General features: G+C 37.9%; 2 protein-coding genes across 9 annotated transcripts in view; one reads left to right on the top strand and one right to left on the bottom strand.

Annotated features, from left to right (window-relative positions):
* The window catches only part of LOC145307484 (uncharacterized), a 48,564-nt gene extending 24,386 nt beyond the window's left edge, over window positions 1–24,178 (bottom strand). For 7 of the 8 annotated variants that reach the window (XR_013875496.1, XR_013875497.1, XR_013875498.1 and 4 more), the window contains exons 1-13: window positions 24,047–24,178; window positions 22,312–22,412; window positions 21,731–21,817; window positions 20,648–20,715; window positions 18,799–18,888; window positions 17,344–17,394; window positions 16,661–16,752; window positions 15,968–16,029; window positions 14,913–14,985; window positions 13,565–13,639; window positions 12,088–12,144; window positions 10,646–10,692; window positions 9,849–9,920 (exon numbers count right to left, since the gene is read on the bottom strand). Coding sequence is in view for 2 of the 8 variants with exons in the window: in XM_080149935.1 (XP_080006061.1) it covers window positions 9,849–9,920; window positions 10,646–10,692; window positions 12,088–12,144; window positions 13,565–13,639; window positions 14,913–14,985; window positions 15,968–16,029; window positions 16,661–16,752; window positions 17,344–17,394; window positions 18,799–18,888; window positions 20,648–20,715; window positions 21,731–21,817; window positions 22,312–22,412; window positions 24,047–24,116 (945 nt within the window). In the remaining 6 variants the exon portion in view is untranslated. The remainder of the gene's footprint in view (window positions 1–9,848; window positions 9,921–10,645; window positions 10,693–12,087; window positions 12,145–13,564; window positions 13,640–14,912; window positions 14,986–15,967; window positions 16,030–16,660; window positions 16,753–17,343; window positions 17,395–18,798; window positions 18,889–20,647; window positions 20,716–21,730; window positions 21,818–22,311; window positions 22,413–24,046) is intronic. The other variant, XM_080149936.1, reaches the window with a different exon arrangement.
* On the top strand, window positions 6,923–9,436 carry LOC145307502 (uncharacterized). Its single transcript, XM_080149958.1, has 3 exons — window positions 6,923–7,760; window positions 7,918–8,988; window positions 9,184–9,436. The coding sequence occupies exon 2, from the start codon at window positions 7,921–7,923 to the stop codon at window positions 8,959–8,961; it is 1,041 nt and encodes a 346-aa protein (XP_080006084.1). The 5' UTR covers window positions 6,923–7,760; window positions 7,918–7,920; the 3' UTR covers window positions 8,962–8,988; window positions 9,184–9,436.
* Window positions 24,179–27,785: the final 3,607 nt, after the last annotated feature.

Here is a 27,785-nt window from a genome sequence, read left to right on the forward strand (position 1 = left end):
CGTCATGATGGAAGCTGTTGACACATTTCTGCGGGCTGAGATGGCCTGGGCCGACGACTACGACCAAGTTGACCTATCTCAGGTACCACTCAACGGAATTAATCAGTTGGTGGAGAAAGCCATACAGTATAAAGATGAGTTATCAGAGGCTTACATTAAACTTAGAAAGGCAACACCTGAACAGTTAAGTGAAGTTGGATCCCTGGAAAGTGTGCTGGAGTTAAAAAATAAGTTTGTTAGTTTCAAGAAGCAGGGATGGGCCAAGTCCTCCCAAATGTCTGGAAATGTTCGAACAGAGCAGTCACGCCCGGGCACGGCTACTTCACAGATGTCTGCCGCCACCGAGGAAATAGTTACAGCTAGAGTCACCAGCCGAAAACCAAAGCTGCTGGCCCAAGCAGCTGGGATACAAAATGACCTGACTGAGTTCATTGGACAGAGGCCAGCAAACAATCAAGCGCTAATAGAGTTAGAAAATGACTTGGACACGACGAAAGCTGAGGCCAAGGAATGCATTGAGGGTTTGAAAGAACTTGGAGCTCTGGCAACGACCGTTGGTTTGGCTGACCCCGCCAAGGAGTTGATTGAAGCTGCTGACAGGATCGGAGAACTTAGAACGCAGGCTGTTACAAGTGTTCGTGAGGCCAGGGCTGACCTAGGTATACCAGCTGGCCCCATAAACAGGCATATTGCACTCAGCTTGAAGCCACCAGTATTCAAAGGTGAGTTCAAGGATCAGATAGACTTTTTTACCTTTGAAAAGAGATTCAGAGAATATGTTGAATCAATTGGCATGAGTTCCCATTCAGATAAGCTGTTAAAATTGAGAGCAGAATGCGTTACTGGCGCAGCCAAGGACTCAATTGTTTCAGCCAAGACATACCAAGAGGCAATGGACATCCTAAGAGATCTCTACGCCAAGCCAGAGGTACTTATAGCTGTCAAGTCCCAGGAGTTGCTAAATATGGGAAGATGCCCAGACAACATGATAGCCAAGAGGTCATGGTGTATTAATGTAGCAAACAAGTATACATATCTGAGAGAACTTGCTATAGAACACGAGATTGATGACTTCATTCACACTAGTGACCTGCCCCATAAAGTAGTTGAGCTGATGGTCAAACATGATCAAGATAAGTTTGAGAATAAGATAACCAAGTCACATAGAGCTGACCCGTCACAGAGGATCACCAAGCAAAGGGTTGGCGACAAGATGCTGTCATTTCTGAAGGATATGGTTCAGGATATCAGCTGCAAGTTGGATTACAGGATAGCCAAAGGATTCGGCAACACAGAGGAGATGATGAAAAGTCTGGATTTAGATGGAAAACGAGTTAACAAAGTTCAGAACCAGACAACAAATCAACCAGGTAAACGCCAGTCCTACCATACCAACGAAGCCAGTAATAATATGGAAACCCAGCAGCCAAGTGACAACACATCTGACGCAAAGTCTAAACGCCAGAAACGACGTGAAAGACAGGCTGGTAGCCAATCAGAGAGGGCCGCTAGGCAAGCCATCACACCCGACCTGAATACTAGTGAGCAAACAGTTATGACAAATAAATCAGCCAAGCCCCAACAAGTTAAGTGCTGTCTATGTGAGGGAATGCATGAGTCTATGGTGTACTGTCCAGCTTTCAAGAAAGCTAGAGTTAAAGATAGATGGATTCTCATTCTGAAGACAAAGGCATGTTTCAGGTGCCTCCGTTCCGACGCAAACTTCACCTTGGACAACAGGGAGAACTGGTTTAAGGAACACAAGCCATATTGTTCTGACAGGAATATATGCAAGCACGGGCCATGCCCAACAAAGGACCAGTGGTTCCAGAATCACATACTAGTCTGTGGCCGACATTATAAGCAGAATTCTGAGGATTATTCTGATTTTTTGTCAACGATTGATACCAGTAGGCTACAGGGCTCAAGGAAGTTTTTCTACACTTCCCCGCAGATCCTGAATGTACACCCCCTAACACACACACAAGATACAGACATGCACCAAGTGAAGCACCTGGCTAAGTCTCCAGTGTATATGTTACAGCTGACACCTGCACCTGACGGGACCCCACTTCTAGTTTTCTACGATTCTGGCTGTATGGAAGCTGCTATTTCAGACCGAGCTATGTCTGTCCTAGAAACCACCTGCGCCAGACCGGGCCCAACCATTCTAGATGTCGCCGGGGGACAGTCGTACCAAATACCATACGGATACGAGAGATTCTACCTGCAAACAGATGGAAACGGCCAAGTGGAGATAGTTGGATTAAGGATGCCAGAAATAACGTCAGAGTTCCCTACCTGGAGATTAAAGGAAGCATGGGAAGACCTCAAGGTAGAGTATATCAAAACTGGAGGCAAATTGGAGGATCTGCCAACCTGTCCTGATGAGATTGGTGGCGCTAGTGTGGATGTTATGTTAGGTATTGAGTATTTGTCACATTTCCCCAAACCTGTATTTGAGCTGGAATCAGGATTAACACTTTTTAAAACAAAGTTCAAATCCCTCAATGGAAACTACGGAATCTTGGGTGGACCACACAGCAGCTGGACAAATACATCAACAAACACACACATAATGAATCCAAGAATGTACTTCACGGATGGGATCAAGTCAATCAATTCACAACACATGGTTGCCAGAACACAGTTAAAGTTGGAAACACCCTGTATTTCTGAGGATTTTTTAGCTATGGAGAATCCGAATAACACAATATATCAGTCAACAGGATGTGAGTTAAATGGCGAGTTTGATTGGATAGATGATATAGATACTGTAGAAAATCCCATCGTTATGTATTGCTACCAGGCTGTTGCTAGAGACCTGAAAAGATTTGAGGAAGCTGATAATATTGGAAGCGAGATTACATACAGATGCCCAGGCTGCAGGATATGCTCAGGTTGCAAAAAAGGTGAGCTAATAGAGGCACAAAGCTTAATTGAGGAAGCGGAGCAAGCTTTAATTGATACATGCGTTACATTGGACAAAGATCAGAGGAAATTATTCACCAAACTCCCCTTCATTAAAGATCCGGAAGTCAAGCTAACGAATAATAGAAGAATAGCTGAGAAAGTTCTCCAGACGCAAATAAAGCTTATTGAGAAGAATCCTGGAATGAAAGCTGAAGTTGATAAAGCCCACCAGAAGTTACAAAGTAAAGGCTACGTCGTACCTTTAACTAGTCTACCTGAACAAGTCCAGAAAGATGTACTCACAAACCAATATTATATCCCATGGAGAACAGTATTCAAATCAGGTTCATTATCCACCCCCTGCAGGTTAGTTTATGATGCTTCATCCAGGTCACCAGGTGGCGAGTCATTAAATGAAGTGTTGGCGAAGGGAGAAAATAAGTTGGCAAGACTTTTGCATCTGCTTATAAGGTTCAGATATGGATGTGAGGCGTTTTCCAGTGATGTATCAATGGCATATAATCAGATTTGGTTGGAGACTTCAGAATATAAGTATCAGAAATATCTGTGGCGAGAAAATCTGACCGCTGAGGAAGCTACAATTGTGATGGTAATTATAACGATTATATACGGGGTCCGCCCGTCAGGCAATCTAACAATAGCTGGCTTCGCTGAAATTGTCAAACACGCTAGAACCATTGGAGGTAAACTTCTATCTGGAGCACGCGCCTTGGAGGACAGCAGTTACATGGACGATATATTTTCTGCCTTTCCAAGCTTGCGGGAGAGAAATGACGCTGCTGCTAGCTTAGTTGAAGTCTTAAAGCTTGGAAATATGTGTGTGAAGGCTATTACAAGAAGTGGAGAACCACCTCCGGCAGAGGTATCAGTGGATGGTGTTCATGTTGGTCTGGTTGGATATCTATGGGACAGTGGAGCAGACACTATAAAGTTAGACATCAAGCCGTTAACTTTTGGCAAAAGTAAACGAGGCAAACCTGCAGACCCGGTTGACGGAGACATCAGAGAAGCTCTCGAAGGTAAATTCACGAAGCGTGTATTGGCAGGTCGGGTAGCTTCTGTGTACGACCCTTTATGTGCCAGCTGTCCTATTATGTCACAGGTTAAGATTGATATGTCTGAAGTTTGTAAGTTGAAGGTTCAATGGGACGACAAACTGCCGCCGACAATGATGGATACATGGGTCACCAACATTGAAAGAATGCAGCTGTTACACACAATAGAGATACCCAGAGACATTGGTAACAAGTTGGAAGGTAATAACAAGTTTGATATGATAGTCTGTAGCGATGCTTCCCAGTCAATAGCAGCCGCAGTTGTGTATGCCAGATTTGAAGTTTCACCAGGCAAGTACCAATGTAACTTTGTTATTGCTAAAAGTAAAATTGTAACGAAGTCCACCATCCCCAAGAATGAACTTCGAGCAGCTACAATGGCAGCAGCTTTATCACATGTAGTCAGATTGAATCTGGGTCAGTGGATAGGCAGAGAAATATTCGTCACAGATTCTACCATCACTCTATTCTGGATGATACAAGATTCCCGTCCATTGCAAGTTGGTGTGAGAAATGCAGTTCTTGAAATAAGGCGTCATACAAGCATGGAGAACTGGTTTCACATACCTGGAGAGCTGAATCCTGCAGATATACCTACCCGGCCAGTGGAGGTCAAAGATATAGTTGGTGATTCTGAGTGGTTTAGAGGAAAAGAGTGGATGTCCGGACCTGTGGATGAGATGCCGTTAAAATCAGCCGCTGATATAAAGCTGTCAGGTGAGGAGAAGGTTTTAGCCGCTAAAGAAATCAGAAAGAATGATGCTAGAGGTATGGTCCTGCACAATGTCATTAAAACTATATCTGAGAATTACGAAGATAAGAGAGGCATAGTATTGAATAATATTGTAGCCCAGATGGCAGCCAGGTACAAGTTTTCTGATTATCTTATTGATCCAGGTATGATGTCTTGGCCGAAATATTTAAGACACTTGGCTTTGGTAATAAAGTGTCTGAAGATATGGAGACATAAAAAGGACAAGTTCAAAGTGCTGGCGGGTAAACCTATTGTAATGATTGAGCTAGATGATCTACAAGCAGCTGAAAGATACACATTCTTGAAAACAACAGAGGAACTAGTAGAATTCAACGATGTTAAATCTTACAAAGAGCTTGGAAAAATGAAAGATGATGTGTTCACTTACACAGACAGAATTCTAGAGGTAGAAAAAGCTAACAAAGTTGCCGGTGCCATGTTAGACTTGGGCCCCGTTAGTTTTTGTAAACCAGTTGTCGACAGATTCTCACCAGTAGCTTACTCTATAATGATTCATGTACACGAGGAACTTACCCATCATGCCAGCGCAACTGCAGCTTTACGAAGAAGCAGAGATATTGTTTTCATATTGAGAGGCAAAAGTTTGGCTGAAGAGATTAGAAAATCCTGTGTATATTGTCGCAGATACAAGGCAAAGTTGGAGCAAGCAGTCATGAGTAAGCTACACAGTAACAGGTTGACCCCCGCCCCCCCATTTTATTTTACACAATGTGACCTGTTTGGGCCATATACAGCAAGATGCGAACATAGAAGTCATCGAGCAGATGTTAAAATATGGGGAGCGGCGTTTAAGTGTATGACAACCTTAGGAGTGTGGATTGAAGTTATGACAGCTTATGATGCCAGCTCGTTTACCTGCGCCTACAGGAGATTCAGCTACAGGTTTGGACATCCAGGTAAAATCCACATTGATAGCGGATCCAATTTGATGAGTGCCTGTGCTAAAATGGAGATTTCTCATGAAGATTTGACCAAAGGAATCAATGGGAGGTATGGCGTCCCTATAGAGTATCATGTTTGTGCAGTGGGATCTCACGAAGGTCAAGGACAGGTGGAGAGGTCAATCAGAGAAATCAAGAAAATTTTCAACGCAGTTTTCAAGCCATTTTCTCTGACCATCATGCAGTACAGTACAGCCTTTTACTTTATCAGTAACGAGTTGAATTCAATTCCAATTTGTTTGGGCAGCAAGTACACAAATTGTGATAATCTGGATCTGATTTCCCCTTCAAGGTTACTTTTGGGCAGAAATAACCATAGGTCACCGGTTGGAGTAGTTGTGGCAGACTTACCTTCAAAGTGGATGGAGACAATGGAGGGAGTGGCAGAAAACTGGTGGAAAGTTTGGGAGCAAGAGTGGCTGTTAAACTTGGTTCCAAAGTCTAAAAAGTGGGCAACTGGAGAGCCGGATTTGGAGGTAGGAAATGTGGTTGTGTTCCTGAAGGAAGGCAAGGAGGCTGATATTGGCCAGACACCATGGAGGATTGGATTCGTCCATGAATTACATTTGTCTCAGGATGGAGTTGTCAGGGAAGCTACATTGGCATACAAGGTTGGAGATGAAAAGGTTTATCGATATACCAAAAGATCTGTCAGAACCTTGGCTGTTATCCATAGAGAGCATGATGTTGAGCTGTTTAGTCAGATTGGTAAAGCCGCCCAAGAAGCAATGGTTCATATTGCTATGAATATGCCACCAAACAGCTGGGAGTTGCCAGGAGAGCCAGCGGGAGAGACTGGGCCAACAAAACTGGCCGTCTTCTGCATCTGTGGGCTAGGGCTCGAACCAGCGCCCCCAGTGGAGGTAAACTTTAATTGAAATTATTAAACATTTAGCAAGTAGTGATAGCTCTAAAATAATTTCAAATTTTAATAGACCCAAAGTTTATATTGTAAAGAAAAGACTAGCATGTAGTGATAGCTAGAGTAATTTATATAAATAACCCTAGGACTAGCATGTAGTGATAGCTAAAGGGTTTAATTTAAGTAAAAGTTAAAATTATAAAAAAGAAAAGTGAGTTGCAAATCTTTAAAGTTTAGATATTTTTTAAGTTAAGTTGTAAATCTTTAAAGTTATAAGAATTAGAATAGTTGAATAGTTGTGCAAAACAACTAACTTTTGTTTCAGTTAAATACAATCATAAGCTTGATTGTAGCTCTGGCTTAGGCTTGATTAGCCGCGTTGCCATGAGAAGCTCTGGCGTAGGCTTAAATAGCCGCGTTGCCATGAGAAAGGCTCTGGCTTAGGCTTGATTAGCCGCGTTGCCATGAGAAGTTCTGGCTTAGGCTTAAATTAGCCGCGTTGCCATGAGAAGCTCTGGCTTAGGCATAAATAGCCGCGTTGCCATGAGAAAAGCTCTGGCTTAGGCTCAAATAGCCGCGTTGCCATGAGAAAGCTCTGGCTTAGGCTAAATTGCCGCGTTGCCAAATACTATGTTGCCAGTGGTCCAATACCCACAGATTCTTCTTTCCTGGCCGGAGTGTAGTAATCAGATCTTAATTTAGAATCTGTTGATATGAACCAGCCAGATGATGATACCTGGAGGGATAGACCACCCAAGATTACATCAACCATAAAGAGGAAACATGCAAGATCAAAGCTTGAAGATTGTTTCCAAACTATGAAGTTAAAGTGGATGCTCCTTCAAAGAAGAAGGCTGCTATTATAATATGTGACTTAATTTATGTTCATTTGCTTGGATCTGTGCCAATTTAGTGAGCAGTTTATGCATTTAATTAGCAGCTAAAGTTCAAAGCTATATTTGAGTGAAAGGTCTTTATTGAGATATTTTAAAGTGGATTAAAGGCCTATTTTATCCAAACCATTATTGTACAGATTTTATACACCTATTTTATACTATTTATGTAAGGCCAGATGTGGTCATAACACCTTTTTATATAATTCATGATTATTAATGTTGGCATTTTATTTCCAGATCCTAATAGTAAATGACCTAAAATTAACTTGCACCATTGTAATAAGCAGTTAATTAGAGGTATGTGTTTATTTATTTAAAAAGATATGTCTTGAATATAAATGTCTTACTATTAATATGAAATTATTGAAAACTTTCTCCCTGGTTGTCTCTGGTCAAGTAAAGAAGGGGAAGCTAAACATATACAAGTTAAATATGAACAATACCTTTCTTTTAGTTAATGAGTAAGAGACGAGCTGACCATTCCCCCAGGAGGCGATACTCTGGTGATGAGATCCCAGATGTGCAGGCAGCCCACCTTGGTGAGGTAGGGAACCGAGATGCCCCTGGGGAAGATGATGAAGTTATCTATGAGGGAGAGAGGAGAGTTGTAGAGAGGAGTGTGGATAGTTCTGCCGACAATGATGATGCTGACAGCGAGGTACAAGTTGTTGATGCGTCTGATGTAGAAGGAGATCCTACTCCTGCTCAGTTGTCAGCTTCTGTTGTGAAAGTCAACAAGAAAGTCAACGGACAGACGGCGGAGAAAGGAAGACTGACTGCTGAGAGACAGCGTCTAGAGGCTGAGCTGAGAGTGTTGCCAGGTGTCCTCAGGGAACAGGAGGAAGCTGCTGTGGAGGCTAGAGTTGCCAGAAAGCAAAGGTTTAATGTTGAACGCGGGAAGACTGAGACCTGGTGGAAACGGCGGTGTGAAGTATTAGCACGCCATTATTTTGCCCAGTATAAGGTGGCTGAAACCCTGGGTAAAGATCTGCAGGCTGCTCAGGAGCTTTTGACTGGTCACAAGAATACATTGCTGTTCGGGTTGAGTGACAAGTTTTTCTCCGAGAGGTTCAAGAATCTGCATGAGTGCCGGGAGCGCTTATTGACCTGCAGCACGGAGGAAAGGAGAGTGGGTGACTGTTTGATCCACTTCGAGTTGTTACGTGCAGAGGTTAGAACTCTGGCCAACTGTATTGAGTCCCTGCAGGTTCGAATCCTGGAGTTGAAGGTGGCCAGCCTGTCCAAGAGGCGTGATACTGAGTTGAGTGAGGCTCAGAGGCTCAAGTCCAGGTTAGACGCTTTGGGTCCATTCCCTAACCCTGATGATACTGGTTCAGACATATTTGAGGTGTCTGTTGATACTTCTGTAGACTCTGAAGAAGATGCTTCTGAAGGGACAGAGTGTGAGGATGAGCGTGATTACTCAAGCGATAACCATGGTGGACTAGTCCCTGGTGACCATCCAGATATTCCCTCTACAAGCAGAGGAAGTCCGTAGGCCAAATATTCTGCCTAGGAGCAAAATGTAAGTAGTTTAATCATATAATTATTATTTGTATTGATATAAGCCAATTTGTCTAAATAATGATTATTGTAAAGGATCTGGGAATTAAATTTTGTACTTTGCTACTTATGGATGTTGTCATCCTTGTTTGAGAAAATACTTTGAGACCATTTTTAATTTAAAATCTTTATTTAAATTAATAGCTATTTTTTGTAGGTTTTAACCTGTAATTCAAGCCACAAATAAGAAACCTAAGAAATAGTAAATCTCAAGTCATAAATCAATGCCAAATATATATAAAGAAATATTTATGAAACTAAGAGCTTAATTTTGTGCTTATTACCGAGTAAAAAATATGTTTCAGAAGAATAGTGAAAAAGTCAAAATGCGAGTTGACTAGGCCAAAGAAATTTTAAGGCTTCCTTGAAAGGTAAAAATTTATAGACTCGCACAGCAATCCGCCCAATTTTTGGGCCGGATTCGGATTCTTACAAAAATCTGCCCCCTAAATAAGCAGATCAATCCGTGGATTGCAGATTCTTGTTTTTTTTTGCGGATTGCGAATTTTCGGATTGTGGATTCTAGCAATATTTTTAAAGGTCTTTTTATAAATAAAAAAATCTAGCCCCTACAGCGGCCATCTTTTATCCCTTACTTAACCTACATAGTGCTACGAAAGTCATAAAAATTATAAATTCGTATCCGCATTTTAAATTGCAGATTTCGGATTCGGATTCTGGGTAAAAAATTGTTCAAAAACTGAGCGGATTCGGATTGCCAACTCTAATTCTAACATTCCTAAATTGACAATCAGAGCTATCTGTTTGGGACGTCCAGACCAATTTATAGAAAGAAAAGCTTCGCTACTAAAAATTTCCTACCTTGACCTTTCTCATCTTTTTTTTCATGACTTTTTTTGGTTTGTTGATAATTTGTTGGATGTCAACTGAAACCTAAAAGAATAACAAGGATGACAACATCCATAGGTATCAATTACCTGTAACGTCAGGTCCAACAACCCAGGATAACTAAGGGGAGCCTTTTCTGTCAAAACACCCAGGGTATTAAATTAAGTAACGCCCATCAGACAACTAACTCTTTTATTGCACTGCACAATCTTTGACTGGAAGTCCTAACTGTGCATGGTAATGAGTTTCACTACTCTAATTATTAATGTCGCGCAACTGACATAGCAGCAGTAGGACGATGAAACAATTTTAACGCCTTTAGTTTTTACAGGTTTTAAGCCGTGATTCGAAACTATCAACTACCGGCAACGAGCGAATGAAAAAAAAATCATGGATATACAAACGGACAGTGTAAATTTTCAAGCAAATATGGTCTTAGAAGAGATATATAAAAAGGACAATAAAAATAGAAGATATTAAGAAAGATAGAAAAACCCGAAATCATCATGAAAAATATCTAAAAATATTTTGTTGCATGGTCGACAAGGGAAAAGGGAATGTGATTCTGACAAACATTCTTAAGGAAAATTTCCCCACAACCCAATTCCCCTTTTCCTCCTTTTATTACCCACCCCTCTTCAGTTACATCAAAAAAAAATACCGCAGGGGCTAGAAATAGAAGAAAAGCTACTGTAAAAAAAAACGAAGAAACGCCCCTAAAGGAGCGTTGACACGAAAGGGACTATACCCGAAAATTATATATAACTAACCTGATGGTTGAGCTGCATGTGACTACTAAAGGAGACAGCATCACCAACCTGACAGCAAGTGTTATCTTTATTTCTGGCCAAGTACCCAAATTAATGGTACCCAAAGTTTTATACTTATGCTTTTCTATTCGTTGGCGTAAAACTTTAGGTAGGTATTTTTAATTGGGTAGGTATGTTTAAACTTTTTAAGTAATAGTTTAAATCAGCAGATATGGTAATTTTGTTTATCATCAATGGGGATGTTAAATTTAATTATATCAACTTATTGTCTGCCAGCAGCTAGAGGGGGGGGGGGAGGGGGGAGTCAACCCTAAGTCAATTTAAATTTTAGTTTTAAAAAGAAAAAGTTAAGATAAAAATTTTAGAGTGGGACATTTTTAGGGCGATTTCTCTTGTAAGGGTTGTGGTATCCTCTCCCAAAATAGTTCTAAACCTTCCCAGTACCTATAAAAAGCTACACTATAAAGGAAAATCATAATGAATCAGCGGTTAGAGAGATTCTTTGGTACATCTCCAATGATGATTCACAAAATTGCCCCTTAAGTAGATTACGATTAGTGGTTGAAACATTTAAACGACACTCAACTTGATAAACCAATTTTAAAAAGTCCTAAATAATGAGAAAACCGGAAGCACTATATCATTTAACTAATCTAGCTTAATGATGTGCATGGCTATATGATCAAACGCCTCTTAGACAACCAATTCTTTGATTGCCCGACCCTTGTCTGGAAGTCCTGACTGTAATGGTAATGAGTTACGCCTGTTTTGGGCTAAGAAATCCCCTCCCCCCTCCTAATCTATTTATGTCGCGCACCTGACATAGCAGCAGTCGGGGAACTATTTTTGTTCGTCTTAAATTATGACGTAGTGTCGGGCCATGATTCGAACCTATCACCTCCCCGACGACGACGATGGGCCAAGACATTAACCCCCCCCCCCCTCTACTATTTATGTCGCGCACCTGCCATAGCAGCAGTCGGGGAACTATTTTTGTTCGTCTTAAATTATGACGCGGTGTCGGGCCGAGATTCGAACCTATCACCTCCCCGACGACGACGATGGGCCAAGACATTAACCCCCCCCCCCCTCTACTATTTATGTCGCGCACCTGCCATAGCAGCAGTCGGGGAACTATTTTTGTTCGTCTTAAATTATGACGCGGTGTCGGGCCGAGATTCGAACCTATCACCTCCCCGACGACGACGATGGGCCAAGACATTAACCCCCCCCCCCCCCCCCCCTCTACTATTTATGTCGCGCACCTGCCATAGCAGCAGTCGGGGAACTATTTTTGTTCGTCTTGAATTATGACGCGGTGTCGGGCCGAAATTCGAACCTACCACCTTCCCGACACACTAGCGGTTACGCCAGAGTCGCGGGTATAGAAAAACACTTGGGTCAACACAACACAACAACAAGAACTTGTAAAGATAACAATTCCTGAAACTGACAGAATGCGCAAACAAATTGTTGATCTGGTTCCACGCCAACCTTATCTATAAATAATAATAATAATAAAGTAGCTGCGCCACTAACAAGAACAACTATATGTCCAAAAGTAGCGCAGCAACTAAAAAGCTAGCATTTCTGGTAGCTAAGAAGCAGTGTTGCGGATCCGGATCCGTATTTTTTTAAACCAAGGATCCGGATCCGGATCCTGGGGTATAAATTTATGGAAAAATTTACCTTAATTTATATAAAATAGTCACTTACAAATTTTGAAAATCAGACATTCTCGTGATGAGAGCCAATCTTTAAGGTTTAGGTTCAGACTTGAAAATTAAAAGTATTTTTGACTTCGAGATTAAAGGATAAATATTTTTGAAAAATTTGGTGATTTTATTTTCATTGTCAAGGATCCGGATCCGCACTAACCAAATTTGGAGGATCCTGATCCGCATACAATCAATGCGGATCCGCAACACTGCTAAGAAGTATCAAAAGTGTATGTCTGTCTGTCTTCTGTATGTTTCTCTGTAATTCTAGTATTCCCTTTTCTAATCATGTTATAAATGAACGTACGGACTTTCATGGAACAATTATAAAGTTGCTACGCTTTCTAAATCGTACCTAACTGTAACAGCAATCATCATACAAAGTTTGATATCTATGGTACATTTCTAACATGCTTAAATTAACGACAAGAGCTAACCAATACAGCAGACATACCCTAATTAGAGAAAAGCTTCGATAATAAAAAGCCTATATTTGTAAAGAATTTTCTCGTATTCACTCGAAACCAATATTCGGTGGATTATAACCACTTCTCATCCATACGAAAAAAAAACTATGTCTTTCATCCTATTAAATCCAGTTTTCTACGAATATAACATTGTACAATCATAAGATTAAAAACAGTTTTTTAATCCCGTGCCTTCAGCATCTCGGGGTTAAATGGTTTAATCTTTTAATTGTACTTTTTATATCCGCAGAATTTTTACAGTGTTGCGGAGCTGGAGCCGGGAGCCGTGGAGCCGCCATATTTTGCTGGAGCCGGAGCTGGAGCCGTAATTTTCGTTAAAAAATGGCTCCGGCTCCGGACTAGATAAATAAAGAGATTTTTTATAAATTTTAATTTGGTAACTCTGTTTTGTCATGTGCAAATGCCCCTTTTAAGTTTTTCAAGTACATTTTATCAAAAATTGAACTTTTAAAACCTTCAAAGGTCAAAAATAGACGTGGGGGAAAAAAATATGTCGAGTTTTTCTTGATTTTAGGTCGGAGCCGGAGCCGCCATCATCACAGACGGATCCATGGAGCCGGAGCTGGAGCCGCTATCATCAGAGACGGATCCGCGGAACCGGAGCCGCACCAAAATCAAACGGCTCCGCAACGCTGCGCGGAAAGCTGTTTATAATATGATGCGAGAAATGTCTATTACATATTTTACCACGTAGTTTTCAAAGTATCAGTTACCTTTTGTATCTTGTTCAGTGTCCTCAGGTTCAATCTTTCTCTTTTTTCTGCCTGGCGGGACCTCCTCTTCATAACCTAACCAAACAGTGCTGGATCTTAAAATCATTTTAGTGGTGAGCCAGATCGGGGTGAGTCAACTTTCCACCAATGAGAGCACAGCATTTTATGAAATGCCGCGCTGTGATTGGCGGAAATTCGGCGCACCCCGATCTGGCTCACCACTAAAATGATTTAAAGATCCAGCTCAGAATACAAGGATGATATCATCATAAAAAAAAACCGAAGAACAACAAATTCAATGATTAATTCTTATTGCAATATAGAACAGAAAAGGGACGTTCAAGCTTTTTTTGTGGTGGGGGTGAAAGTAGGGTTTCAAAGGTTTAAGGGGGGTAAAATTAAGGGTTTCAAAGGTTTGAAGAGAGGAGGGGAGGGGTAATCTAATGAATTTTATTTCAATATAGAACATAATGGGACATCATCATAAGAAACCATCATAAAAAACAATGATTAAATCTTATTGCAATATAGTACAGAAAAGGGACGTTCAAGCTTTTTTTGGTGGTGGGGGGTGAAAGAAGGGTTTCAAAGGTTTAAGGGGGTAACATAAAGGATTTCCAAGGTTTGAAGGGGGGTAATCTAATAAATTTTTACATCTACAAAGAACAGAAAGAGGACGTCCAAGCTCTTTTTTTGGGAAAGAAGGGGGGGGGGGAATAAAAAGTTTGAAGGGTTGTAGGGAGGTAATCTTATGAATTTATAAAAATGTTGAGGGGGATAAAATGAGAGTTTTTAAAGTTTGAGAGGTGTAATCACACCCTTTATCCCATTAAACCCAAATTGGACGTATATGACTCTTGTCAAATATTTGTAGGCTTTCCCTCAGATAGTAAAATAAAACATTGCTAAAATTGCATGGAAGTAAGTTGCGTCTGTTTTGGGGCCAAGGCACTCCCACTTATCTAACATAAAAACAGTATTTAACGTTTTTCACGTCTTTCAAATGCTCCGTGTTTTCAATGTGTGGATCAGTTACAGTTTACAGTAAAATATTTCTAGGATCGATTATATTAAAAATATTAAGAATTTAAGGTTGCTGCCTCATTTTATGCTTATTATTTAGAGGCTTTCTAATGCCACTTATAACAATGTGCGGGCATAAAATTTTCAGCTGGCAGCATTTAAAGTTTATAAATTTTTTAAGATAATCGATACCAAGAACATTTTATCGAATATCATTAAAGGGCGTTTTAAAAAATCCAATCGGTCAGAATTTTTTTTTCTCATAAATCTTTAATTTTTAATCTTTTTCAACAAAAATCCGGGTGAGTGTTGACAAATAATCTACCTGCATCATAATGATCATCTTGTATAACATTGTCCTCTCCCTCGGCTACTCCATAGTCCTCGGTCTGTTCTACCTACAGTACACAGGGATCATAAGGGATAAGACAATGGACGATAAATTGATGTACTACACCCCAATTATGATAAAAAAGTATAAAATTATTGGTTGAAAAGTTGAATACCCAATTTCAAACCAACCAGTCAAAATTAAATAAAACAAAAGATTTTTGATTAATAAAAAAGGTTATAAAACTTTGGGTACCCGTGTAAGTTACAGTCTGGGGCGTCGTGGCTCAGTGGTAGCACACTAAGCTACAATGGGACTCCTGTAATACTCGGAGAGGGTGAGGTAATAATGAGGAGCTCTCATGAGAAAGCAGGTCAAGTCATAATGTGCTTGAACGTGGAGATTGTTAAGGACTATACAAAAGTGTCTCAGCCTACTCCATGACTACTTAGGTCCAAACCCTATAAAACTATGGCTTATCAATCAATAAATCAACAGTCTGGTAATTTAACTAAACTTTCAGGGTCGAAATATCGAACAGTTTCTAAGTTTTAACAATATTAGTTTGCATAAAAACTGATATTAAACGGAAATTGCTAATTATAGAGTTGTTTCGATACTAATACCTACACCTAAAACTAAAATATATTTTCCTTAATAATTAGGTACATTACCCTGTAAGGGTGGGATTCTCCTTCGATTTTAGTGATTATCTAGATAATTCAAAGAATCATCCGCTTGTAATGGGATGCGATACTCCAACACCCAAGGATATTAGGTTAAGTAACATCCAACAGACAAACAACCCTTTGATTGTACGACTTTTGTCTGAGAACTTCTAACTGTGCATGGTATTGAGTTGTGCCTGTTTACCAGCCAAGTTATTCCCCCCGGTCTAACTATTTAGTCGCGCCTCTGACATAGCAGCAGTAGGAACCATTTATAACGTTATTAGTTATAACGCTCTGTCGGGCCGAGATTCGAACCTATCACCTCCCCGACGATGAGCGGAAGCGCTACGTGTTGGGCCACGGTCGCGGGTAGTTTACCTTAATAAACTCTGTGGGGCCAACACAGCCCCCCACCTCTCCTTTACATTGTATCATCAATTCTTAACAAATTCAACATTTTCAACTATTTTTAAAATTTGCGGATTTTTCAGATTTTTTTGGAAGATTTTTTTTCAACAAAAATTTTAATATTTTTATAAAAGAAAAAACAAGGATGACAACATTCTTAAGCTGTAGAACTGTAAAAAGAACAGCGAAGCAAATATGGTGCATAGAAGACAGACAGACGGACGAAAAAAGTAATGATGGTCATTCGAATATTAACATAAAATTTCATAAATGTATCATTGATAAAGGCTGAGAAAAATGTAATTTAGAGCATTAACAATAAGCTGAAGAAGGGCATTGTGATTTATAGAGTAGCTTCCCGGTGATATTAAAATTAAAAATTATAAGATTAAAACCAGTTTTGTTATCACCATGGGATCAAAGGCTCGGGCTTACAAATATGGTGTTAATTTTATGATTTTTTATTTCAATATTTGTTAAAAATTGTACATGATTTTTCAGTATGGCTGAGAATCAGTTCTAAATCTAATACAGCGGATAATAATCGGTTTCGAAGCCACACTGGAAATAAGTTTTCGTGAACAGAAATACAAATTCTTAGAAAAGTCCTAACATTTTGCTTACCCCCCCCCCCCCCAATTTCTTTTAAATTGTTGAATTTTCCTTCAATAGCCAGGGAGGCATCTTCACAGGACTTTGCACACTCTGCGAGGGAGCGCATAGCCCTTTCACTGGGAACTTCCTTCTTCAGATCACTGAAAGGCGGGGACATACAAATAATCAATATTTATGTTGCACACACAGTGGGGAGAAGCTTCTCCATACTTCACTTTGTCTGTCAGTCAATTTCAGTCCGTAAAGCTAGGGGGGGGCGGGGGGGAGATGTGATTTCCTCAGCTGCTGCTAAAGATAGACAGCTGAAATTTTCAGTGAAGATTCCTATGACATATCAGAGCATCTAGTCCGCACATTGTATTGTCCGTCTGTCTGTCTTTCCGTCATGGTACAAAAGACATGACCTTTCATTTCTAAAGGTTTCGTGATTTTCTTTGATCTTTTGCATCACTACTTATGGATGTTGTTATCCATTTTACCCCATTTTTTTTTATTTTCAAATTGCAGGTGGCTCTTAACCTACGGGATACTTATCCTGCGGGGCTCTTCTAGCTCTTACTTCATTAACCTAACCTACAATGATTATAATAAATTACGTATTTTTCTTCAAAAAAAATTGTTTGTGGTCCAGTAAAAGGAAAACGCCAAACAGTTTCCACATTTTAGGAGGTGACATTACCCTCCCCCCCCCCCCCTCGTTCCAAAAAATATTGATTAATTGATTGTATTTCCTGTTGTTGGCGAGTTTATCCAGAACTGTTGCAATGTTATAAACTGTCAGCCTGCACAAATACCATATATAAGCAAATTGTCAGGGAGAAAGGGAGGGGACATTGGCTGCTAAATTACACTGGTACCCAAACAATTTTTTAACCACGTTATCATATTCGTTGGGTACTATCATAAAATATTTATTGGTTGGTTCAGAACTAGAGTAGTGTCCAAATCTATCATCTTATAAATTAATCTACAAAAGGGATAATTTTGTTCATCATTATTTGGGATGTAAAACAGAGATAATGATCAGGACAGTGGACTATTTTACCCAAGCTCCTCTGTGGAGAGCGTCATTCATTACGGTGACTTAATTTGGGACACCTGCCATACTCGGCGAGGATGAGGTAATAAAGAGTAGGCCCCTTGAGACAGCGGGTCAAGTACTTGTACTTGAGTGTGGACCTTGAGCTGGCCCTAGTGCTAGCATACAAAAATGTCTCGTCCTTCTCCATGATTACTTAGGTCCAAACACTATGGCTACACACACAATAAACTATTGCCCCCTATACCAAATTTAAAAAAAAATGTAAATAACCCTGATTAAAGTTAAATTATTGGTAGAAACGTATAGGCACTGTGTAAATGTTAGATCATATTAAATTATGTGTTTTATCTAGGTACGTGAGCTGGTGTTTCATAGACCTTAACTTATTCCTTCTGATCAAAGACCAAATTATGTTTACTTGTCTTATTTTGGGCAAAGGCATTTCCCTGCCTAGGTATTAATTTCACGCATCTGACATATAGGAGACATTTTCAACGTTTTTAGTTAAGACGCGGTGTTAGGCTGAGATTCAAAACCACCAACTGGTATTATTTTCTTATAAACCACGACTGTGGCGTAATCGCTCGTTGTCGGGAATAACTCCGAAATAGTTTCTACTGCTGCTGTGTCAGGTGCACGACATAAATACATAGTTGAGGTAGGGTATATGCCTTTTGGTCCAATACAGGCGCAACTCATTACCATGCACGGTTAGGACTTCCTGACAAAGATAGTGCAATCAAAGGGTTGTTTGTCTGATAAGGGTATTTGACCATATCATCATGAACATCATTAGCATAATTTTATTAATAGAATACACCAAAATAAGATCTCGTGGTGTAACCCAGAACGAAAAAAAGGGACAATGGACTGTTTATTACACTAATCCCCAAAGTTTTAAAATAAATTTTCTTATTTGCTAGCTTAACAACTTTGGGGACTTTAGTGAATTTGATTGGTTGGTTCATTAAGATGAGTGTTCAAATGTCTCAATCACTAATTTCAATCTACAGAAGAGGTAATTTTGTGTATCATCATTGGGGGATGTACATCAATTTATCGGCCATTGTCTTATCTCATTAGATCCCTGGGTGAATCCCGTCCTCTAGGTTTAGGCTATCTGAGGGTATTTGCTTATATCCACCTTGCTTCATCAATGGCTAGTGAAGCCTTAACCACGGCTTCAGCTGCTTCTTCCAGCTGATGTTCTTCCTCGGCTGTTAACTTTTCAACACTAAACAAGAAATGACGTACTAAATCTAAATTACCCATCTGACCCGATTTTTCGTCAAATCTAAAAAGGAACATTTATAGCAGACGAAAGAATTGTTTACTTTCGACGTAAGCCGAGGTGGATTCTTAAAAAAATTAGGCTCGCTATTCGCTGATGAGGCAAAATTATTTTTGTGAAAATCCTCTAAAATCACATCAAAAATCTACAAAAAAAATAAACAAAATCTAACGTTAATAACCCTTTTATGATTTTATTTAATTCCTCGGCTGTTAACTTTACAACACTAAACACGGATGACAACATTCATAAGTAGCGAAGCTACCCAAAAATTAACATTGATGGTAATAAAGTGCTCAAAGGGCAGATGTGCAGCATTCATAAATCAAGAGTATATTTTTTTATATGTTTTCGTATTTATATTTTTGTAGCATGACTGGCAAGACTGAGGGACCAAGTAAATTATATATTAAATTGATCATAGGTAAAGGGAATCTTCACAAAAAAGAAACATCGGCTCTTTAGGGGCGTTTCGTCGTATTTTCACAGTTGCTTTTAATAGGTTAGAGCCCCCCGCAGGAGCTAATAATAGGAGAAAATCTACTGTGAAAATAAAAAGAAACGCCCCTGAAGAGGCGTTGCCACGAAATGGACTATACCCAAATTATCTTATATAGCAGCCGAGAAATTCACCGAGACTGACTGCCGAACAAAGTTAATTATAGAGTAGATATGCTACTAACAATGATTATGCGCTTTCTTACAAAGAACCCCGCTGAGCACTGGTAACCCCCCCTCCTTGCCTTCTATTTTTGAAATAAATTTAAAATATGAGGATAGGAAGGGTGGTTTTTGTTTGATTATTTAGTGACGTTACAAGGCATTGAAGAAAAGGAACTTATTAATTGCAACTAAACTTAAGTAAAACAAGGATGACAACATCCATAAAAGCAAAGCACTGAAACGGTAGGACAAACGGACTTTGACACTTGTATAGTGTCAGAACTGAATAATCAGAATATAAAATTATAAGAGTCGAAGCTAAATTGTAAGTAAATTTGTTGAAAAACTGTTTGTTAAAGGATAATGTTTATGGACATACTTACATTATTAGAACTTGATAAAAAAGTAGAAATATCAACATGTTTAAAATGGACATACGGACATTCTGGTAATGATTATAGAGTTGCTACGCTTTCTAAATCGTACCTAACTACTACAGGAATCATCGTGCAAAGTTTGAAATCGATAGGACAATTCTAACATGCCTAAATTAATAATAAAAGCTATTTATCTCGGACGGACGGACGGACGGACCGACCCTAATCATAGAAAAGCTTCGTTTTTAAAAATCGAAGGGGTGGAGGATGGGATATTGGTGATCAACAGGTACTTTGTGTGAAAAATTTTTAATAAGAAATACAAGCTTACAATGTAATGACTAAATATATAAAAATCAATGGACAAACGGACAAATCGAGTCATAGAGCAGATGTTTAGCTGTCATAATAAAGAAAAGAGAGAGAGTGAATACCTATTCAAAATCTCACGAAATCTTTAAAAGTAAAGTATAGGTATGTCGTATTAAGCATGACAGACAAGAAGATGAATAAAACAATGCATAGATCAAATGTCATATGAATTTTCACTGAAAATTTCAGTTGTCATAACTTCAATGGCGGCCGAGAAAATCGTACTTCCCCTCGAGAATGACTGACTGTCGGACGAACAAAGTTAACTGTAGAGTAGCTTCGCGACTTACCTTTTAATTTTCTTGGATATCAGAGAGCTAGCATTATTCTGATTGTCTGACTGTCCAAGAATTCCTTGGCCAAAAAAACAGGGGATAAGTAACTTTTTAATCCAAAGATAATTATATTTTTTTTCCAAATAAAAGTCTGTAATTTAACCAGGATTAGAACCGGTTCTCAGCTATACTGAAAAACCATGAATGGCATGGTAATACAGATAATTATACTGAAGGGGTAGGTACCTAATTAAAATCTTCTTTAGTTTTAATTTATCGTCCATTGTCTTGTCCTTGATTTTAATTATCGAATCGTATTATAGAAAGACAGTTTTCCGCGGAAATTAAAATGGAAAACTTCAAGATTTTTTTCCAGTTTTGTTGGGACCGAGGGATCGGAATCCCAAGCCAACAAAAAAGGGATTAATTTTATTTCTCGTATTCATTCGAATCCGGTGGATAGGAACCGGTTCTCATCCATATGAAAAAACTATGTCTAGCATCGTATTATATCCAGTTTTCTACGAATATAGAAATGTACAATCATAAGATTAAAACTAGTTTTTTTTAGCCCCGTGGTGCCGAAGGAAATAACTATACTTTTATTTTACTATTCATAGAAAATTCTATATTATAAAAAATGATACATTATTTACTAGTATGGCTCCGAGCCGGTTCTAATCCATCAGAAAATACTTTAATTCAGGGCCAAGCCACTTACACTTAACATCAATATCTTATTTCCTTTATTTTCCAATATCAATGAGCATTTAGTATGTACTTTACTTTGTCCGTTGGTCTGTCAGTTATGCTTATAAAATATAAAAAAAATTTACTTTCAAGTATGGATTCTAAACCGATTAATATCCGCAGTATAAGAACCGGTTCTCAGTCACACTGAAAAATCATGCATAGCATCAAAATACAGACAATTTTTCCACGAATATCAAAATGATAATCATAAATTTGATACCTGTTTTGTTAACCCGGGCCTTCAGGACTAACAAAACTGGTTTTAATCTTATAATTTTTCATTTTGATGTCCGCGGAAAGCTGTCTATATAATACGTTGCGATAAATAATTATGACATATCCCCTGCCTAATCCAGGTTTGAGATCCAGACTGAGTTTCTCCTCTATTTCTCCTATTTCCCCAGAAAGCTGCGGCTCTTCTATGTATTCAATCTAAAACAAGAATGTCACTTTATAAAGTAAAACATTAGTGGGGGAAGGAGTTGAATACAGGGATCTAAAGAGATAAGACAATGGCAAATAAATTGATGTACATCCATAATAATGATACACACAATTACACCTACTGTAGATTACAATTAGTTGTTGAAACGTTTGCACACTACCAGCATTGAACCAACAAATCAAAACTTAATAAAAGTTGATAAGCTAACAAATAAGAAAACGTAATTATATAACTTTAAGGACTAGTGTAATAAACAGCCCAATGTCCCATTTCTACCTGGGTTCAAGAACTGTATGTCCCCAACCCGTCCGTGGACCCTGTTCCGACTTTCATTTATTAAGATATGACGCGTTGTTAGGCCGATATTCCAACCCAGCAAATTTCCGACAACCAGCGGATGCGTGTTAAGACACAGTCGCGTTGTTTTTTTTTGGAGTCCCCCAAGGTTGTCTTCTAGGACCAATCTTGTTTTTATGTTTACCTTGCTTTGTGTGGGTAGCTCCTCAGCCATAATCTCCTCTTTGTTCTCTATGATTGTGTGTATAGCTATCTGTTGCTGTTCTAACAAGGGCTCCAGACCACCTGAAATTTTAGTGGTTAGAGAGATCTTTCGGTACACACATACAGACAGTCAACAGGTTACTTTAATTTAAGAATTTAATTATTACAGTGCAGTGCAATCAGTATCTAAAAGTTTAAGAACTTGCGCTGCTTATGGTTAAAAAATTGTATGCTTAAAGAACAACTAAATTAGTGGTCTCCAAAAAGTTTTATTCCAACAAATATAGAATATTGTGAAAAATTTGTCGTCATTTAGGTTGCTAAAATAGTCCTCAGATATTCGTCAATCCTCCATTGTCAGCGGAGGGCATGGGGTCATAAGAGGGTGTGGGTGGGTTTAAGGACAAGGGGGGGTTGTATCGCTATATTAGCCAGCTGGGAGAAATATTTTATTCGGGTATACAAGAATCTCTCACAATATACACGTTTTTTATATCATTTGAAATAACACTTTGAAAGTTTGAACCCTTGCATCGACAATCTGTCCATATTGAGCAATAGTATGACAGGTGTCCTACTTACCTAATGAAAAAATTATTTACATCCTCAATGATGATTACCAAAACTACCCATACTGTTCGTAAAATTTATATGTTGAAAAGTTTAATACATTTCTAGTCTAGAATCTAGTGGTTACCAAGTACTCAAAGTTTATAAATCAACAAATAATATAACATGGTTATAAAGCTTTGGGTACCAGTGTAATTTAAAGTCCAATGCTACCTCCTTTCTGATGGAGCATAGCAGCAAAGGGGAGTTCAAATCATTTAAACTCAACCCAGAACAATTAAACATTCTTCACCGACACAAATGTTTATAGAGTAGCTACGCTACTTAGAAGCCAGAAAATTAAGAGGTATTAGATTTTAATAAATGATTATCCGACTAAAAAAATCTTCTAGCGTCGAAAAAATCTTCAAAATCATACGAAAAATCTTCATAAGTAGAAAACATCTTCCAAATCAAGAAAAAAATCTTCAAGAGTAGAAAAAAATAAAGGGATAGTTTTGCATTTAACGAGTTGAAATGCTTTGAGTTGTGAACCTTGAAATATTGTTTAATTTGTGATTGTTATGGTTATCATTTTAGAAAAAGAGAGGGGTAGGTTTCTGGTAGAATCCGTAAAGGTTGTGTTATAAGGCTTGAAAATAGTAGTAGAACCATAATATTCACTAAATATGTGTATTTCTTATTGAAAAGAGCTATAGACAAATTTTTTTTAAAGTTAACATAAATTATCGTTCTACTACTGTTTTTAACTTATAACACATACCTAACCTTTACGGATTTTACCAGAAACCTACCCCTCTCTTATTGCAAGCATAAATAAGAAGAATATCGTTTTTTTCATTGGTATTTTATACGGGAGTAAATAGTAAACAATCTAGCACCACAAATAGTTTGAATGAAAATATTAAGTCTATAAAAGATGCATATTATATCAAGAGTAGGTATAATTTTCGAGTCTTGATATTTTGAGAACTACATTGTAAAAAACTTGAATTCTTTAGGTATTTGGTAAATGATACAGAAAAATATTGGGTTCATTCATTAAGTTTCAATTCACTTCATGCAACTATCCTTTTCTATTTTAGAAAGTACTACACAAAAAAATAGCATTCTATGTTGAATAGCAGAAGAGAAAACCAAATTACCTAAAATTACATGAGGCGTGTCCATAATTCTTATAGTATCCATTTCTTTAGTAGATTCTCTTTCTTCCATTTCAGCTTCTGAAACATAATAAGAACAAAGACAACATCAATTAGTTGTCAAAAATAAAAAAATCATGTGTGAACAAAGCGAGTAGATAGGTAGAAGAGAAATGATCCAAACAGATTAAATTATAAAGTATAGAAAATCAAGAAGCCTTGTTAGCATGACAGCCATACCGACACAATCGTTTTTTTACTCCTCAAAACACATCTATAATACAAAGTAGAACGATGTCTGTCTGATCGTCCGTCCATCGTGTCCCTTAAGATCTCGGTAACCACTGAACCGATTGGATTCTACTCTTCAGGGTATATTCCAATTGGTCCTGTGGTGGTTTTAACCTATTTTCTATGGGGTTGGGACATCCCCAACCCCAACCCCCTAAAAAAAAACCACTTTTGCCGCCGATCCCATGCAGATATATATATTCACACAAAATCAACGATATGTAAAAAATTATATTTTTTCTGGGATATCGATCGTTTTAGAAATTCATATAATTTGTAAATTGTACGTGTATGTGTCTGTATCGAAGGATCTCGCTAACCGCTGATAGTTTTTTTTGTCCTTCTCTTAGAATTTTGCCTAACCACTGAACCGATAAAGTCCTAAAATATATTCAAGCTTCACATACATAAACGTGAAAGTTTCAGTCTATTTCTATGTTGCACTAGAGGGTTTAAAAATAAAAAAGTTCGGGGGATTAGTTGATTTCAATTAGAGGGAAGATTCCCACCCCCAAAATAGTTAAAAACCTGCCTTTGACAAGAAAACCATTTCGGTTCAGCGGTAAGAGATATTTTTCAGTGAATTATAACACGTACAACAGACATTCTGTTACTTTTATAATTATAAAAACTCTAATAAATATAATAATCTCTTATGAAAACATTAAAAATAAACTTTCTCGTATTCATTCGAATCCGGTGGATAGGAACCGGTTCTCATCCATACGAAAAAAACTGTCTAGCATTGTATAATATCCAGCATTCTACGAATATAAAAATGTACAATCATAAGATTAAAATTAACCAGTTTTTTAGCCCGTGCCCTTCGGCACCTCGGGGCTAAAAAAACTGGTTTTAATCTTATAATTGTACATTTTATATCCGCGGAAAGCTGTTTATGATACGATGCGAGAAATAACTATTCTTTTTTCTTAACAAAAGAAGTAAAATAGAAAGTAGCTTCGCTCCAATTAACATAATAATTCGTTGGAATAATAAGTTTTTTTTATCAATGTAAGAAAATTGTTTTTGTTTTGAGAAGATAAATAATGTTTACATCTAGCTAATAACGCTACGCGGCATCCACGAACATTTAAAAACGAACTTTTTCACTCTTGAAAAAAAAGTCAGCTTTTTAATAAAAGCAAAAATGCACTTTCTGTGGTTTGAAAACATTATTTTATTTTAGATCTTTAAAAGATAGCTATTAGATTAAAGCTAGCTATTGAGTTAAGAAAGAAACGAAAAAATTAATGGTCTATGATAACTATCGAGCTAAAAAGACGACTTTTAAGTAAGGAGTTTTATACATACTTTAATTATTAAAGAGGGGGAAAGCAGGGATCTAAAGGGATAAGACAAGGGTCGATATTTTGATATACGCACCTTAAATGATACACAAAATTGCCCTAGCTGTATAGATAACATTTAGGGGTTGAAACGTTTGTACACTCAACTTGATGTACCAATCAAATTGTCCCCAAAGTTGCAAAGCAAAATTAGTTTTGAATTTTATGTTTTATCGCAATTGGATTTTTACATTGTTTTACCGTTAGTAGAGTTTGCCTAAAACAATGACTAAACTTTAAATTTTGCAATTTAGGTTTCAGGAATTGGGTAACATAAGACCATTTGTAGCATTAGACCTTTTATAAATTAGATCTTTTGTAGCAAGGCTCACCTGGATGTCTACAGGGCCTGAACCTGGAGGCTTATCCAAACAATTCTAAAATTTGGAAATTTCATCATATAAGAATATTGATTGTATCTATATAACCTCTCTCAATCCAAAAAAAAGCCTTGTATACAAATTTAATGCTTGCATTCTTTAAAAGCAAACTTAATAATGACACCTCATAAATTTTATTTATTTGAATTTAAGAGAAAATTAAATAAATATAAAATGAAAAACACAAGTATGATTACGGACTGACAGACAAAATAGAATATTATAATATAGCCTCTCTGATATTTATAATACAAAGTAGAACAATGTCTGTCTGTCTGTAGTGCTGTACTGAAGGGTCTCGCTAACCGCTGGACCGATCAGGTTCTCCTTTACAGGTAGCTTCTCATAGGTCCTGGGAAGGTTTATAACTATTTTCTTGGAGGGTGGGACACCCCTAACCCCCCAAAATATAAAAATTCCACTTCCCCTCAAAATAATTTTTAGTGAAAATTTTTCTTTTAAATTTAAATTAAATGCGAAAAATTAAGCTGATCAGCCTCTTGAAAGGCTAGGGGCGAAGCCGCTAGTTTCGCATAAGTTAATTCATTTTTTAAAAGGCCAATTCTTAATTATAATTTTCAATAGCAAAAAATACAAAGTATTAAAATCAATTTTAAGACCTCAATTTGAAATGATTCAGTCCCTTAGTATTTCCCTTGAATAAGAGTCTAGAAAAACAAGAAAACATAAAAATCTAAGAATCAAAATATTACCCCAACCAATAAGCAGATCCCAATGCAACTTAGAAATATGAAGAATTTAAACTTATTCAATCCCTGAAAATTTCAGCCATCTATCTTGAAAAGGAGCTGAGAAAATCACGTTTCCAACAAAACGTTTCAGACAGTTGATGGAGGATGCTGGTAGCGTGGAGTTTAGATGCATTACCCCATCACATTTAATAGGGGGAAAGGGGCCAGAGCCAATTGGGAGCTGGAAGAACCTGAAAGGATCAGCCCCTACCCACAAACTAACCTACCCACCGTGTTCCAGAAAAGCCAAAAAATGACAAAAATCATAGAGTGTATATTTTAAAATTCTGATGAAATTTTATTTTAATAGCAATAAGTCTCCATATATCTTTCAATATAATGGCGAAATTTTAAATATCTCCATCCTGGCTATCACAGGATGCCAGCAAACCTGGCAGGGTCATACAGGTAAATACCCTCCCTCCATTTTTTCAAATATTTTTCTTTTAAATCTAAAATACAAATAATTGGTTTGATCAAACCTCTTGGTGCTGTAGAGTAGCCGAAATAAAGACAAACAGATCTTTTACTAAAGATTATATATTAATTCAATTACAGGTTAAATGATTATAATAATAAAAGGTTATGATAATTAACACAATATAACTTTATGCACTTTTGTCTGTGTCAATTCCCAAAGCAAGAGATCCTGCTTCAAGAAGGTTACACACAAGACTAAACTTACAATTATTAAATACATATTATTCTCTGAGAGAGAAATGTACTTTACATTACAGTGCAAAGCCCCTAGAGGCTAGGGGCGAAGCTGCTAGTATTTTGTAAAGTACCTCTTCTGAATGCAAATAAAAGGCTTCAGTATGGAAAAAATGTACCCTAAATCAGAAGAATTAAATCATGTTTATTTTTGTTAACTAATGCAAATAAGCGGGGTGGGGGAACCCCCACCCCACCCTGGGGCAAAGCCTAAATGAAAAAAATCATCACAATCTTTTTTTTTAGTTTTTTTTTG

Source organism: Acartia tonsa, chromosome 15 (assembly GCF_053477335.1).
Source record: "Acartia tonsa isolate MP-2025a chromosome 15, ASM5347733v1, whole genome shotgun sequence".
NCBI classification, from domain to species: Eukaryota; Metazoa; Arthropoda; class Copepoda; order Calanoida; family Acartiidae; genus Acartia; species Acartia tonsa.

Coding starts and splice junctions, on each gene's coding strand:
- LOC145307502 (XM_080149958.1), top strand. CDS start 7,921: ATGAGTAAGAGACGAGCTGACCATTCCCCCAGGAGGCGATACTCTGGT.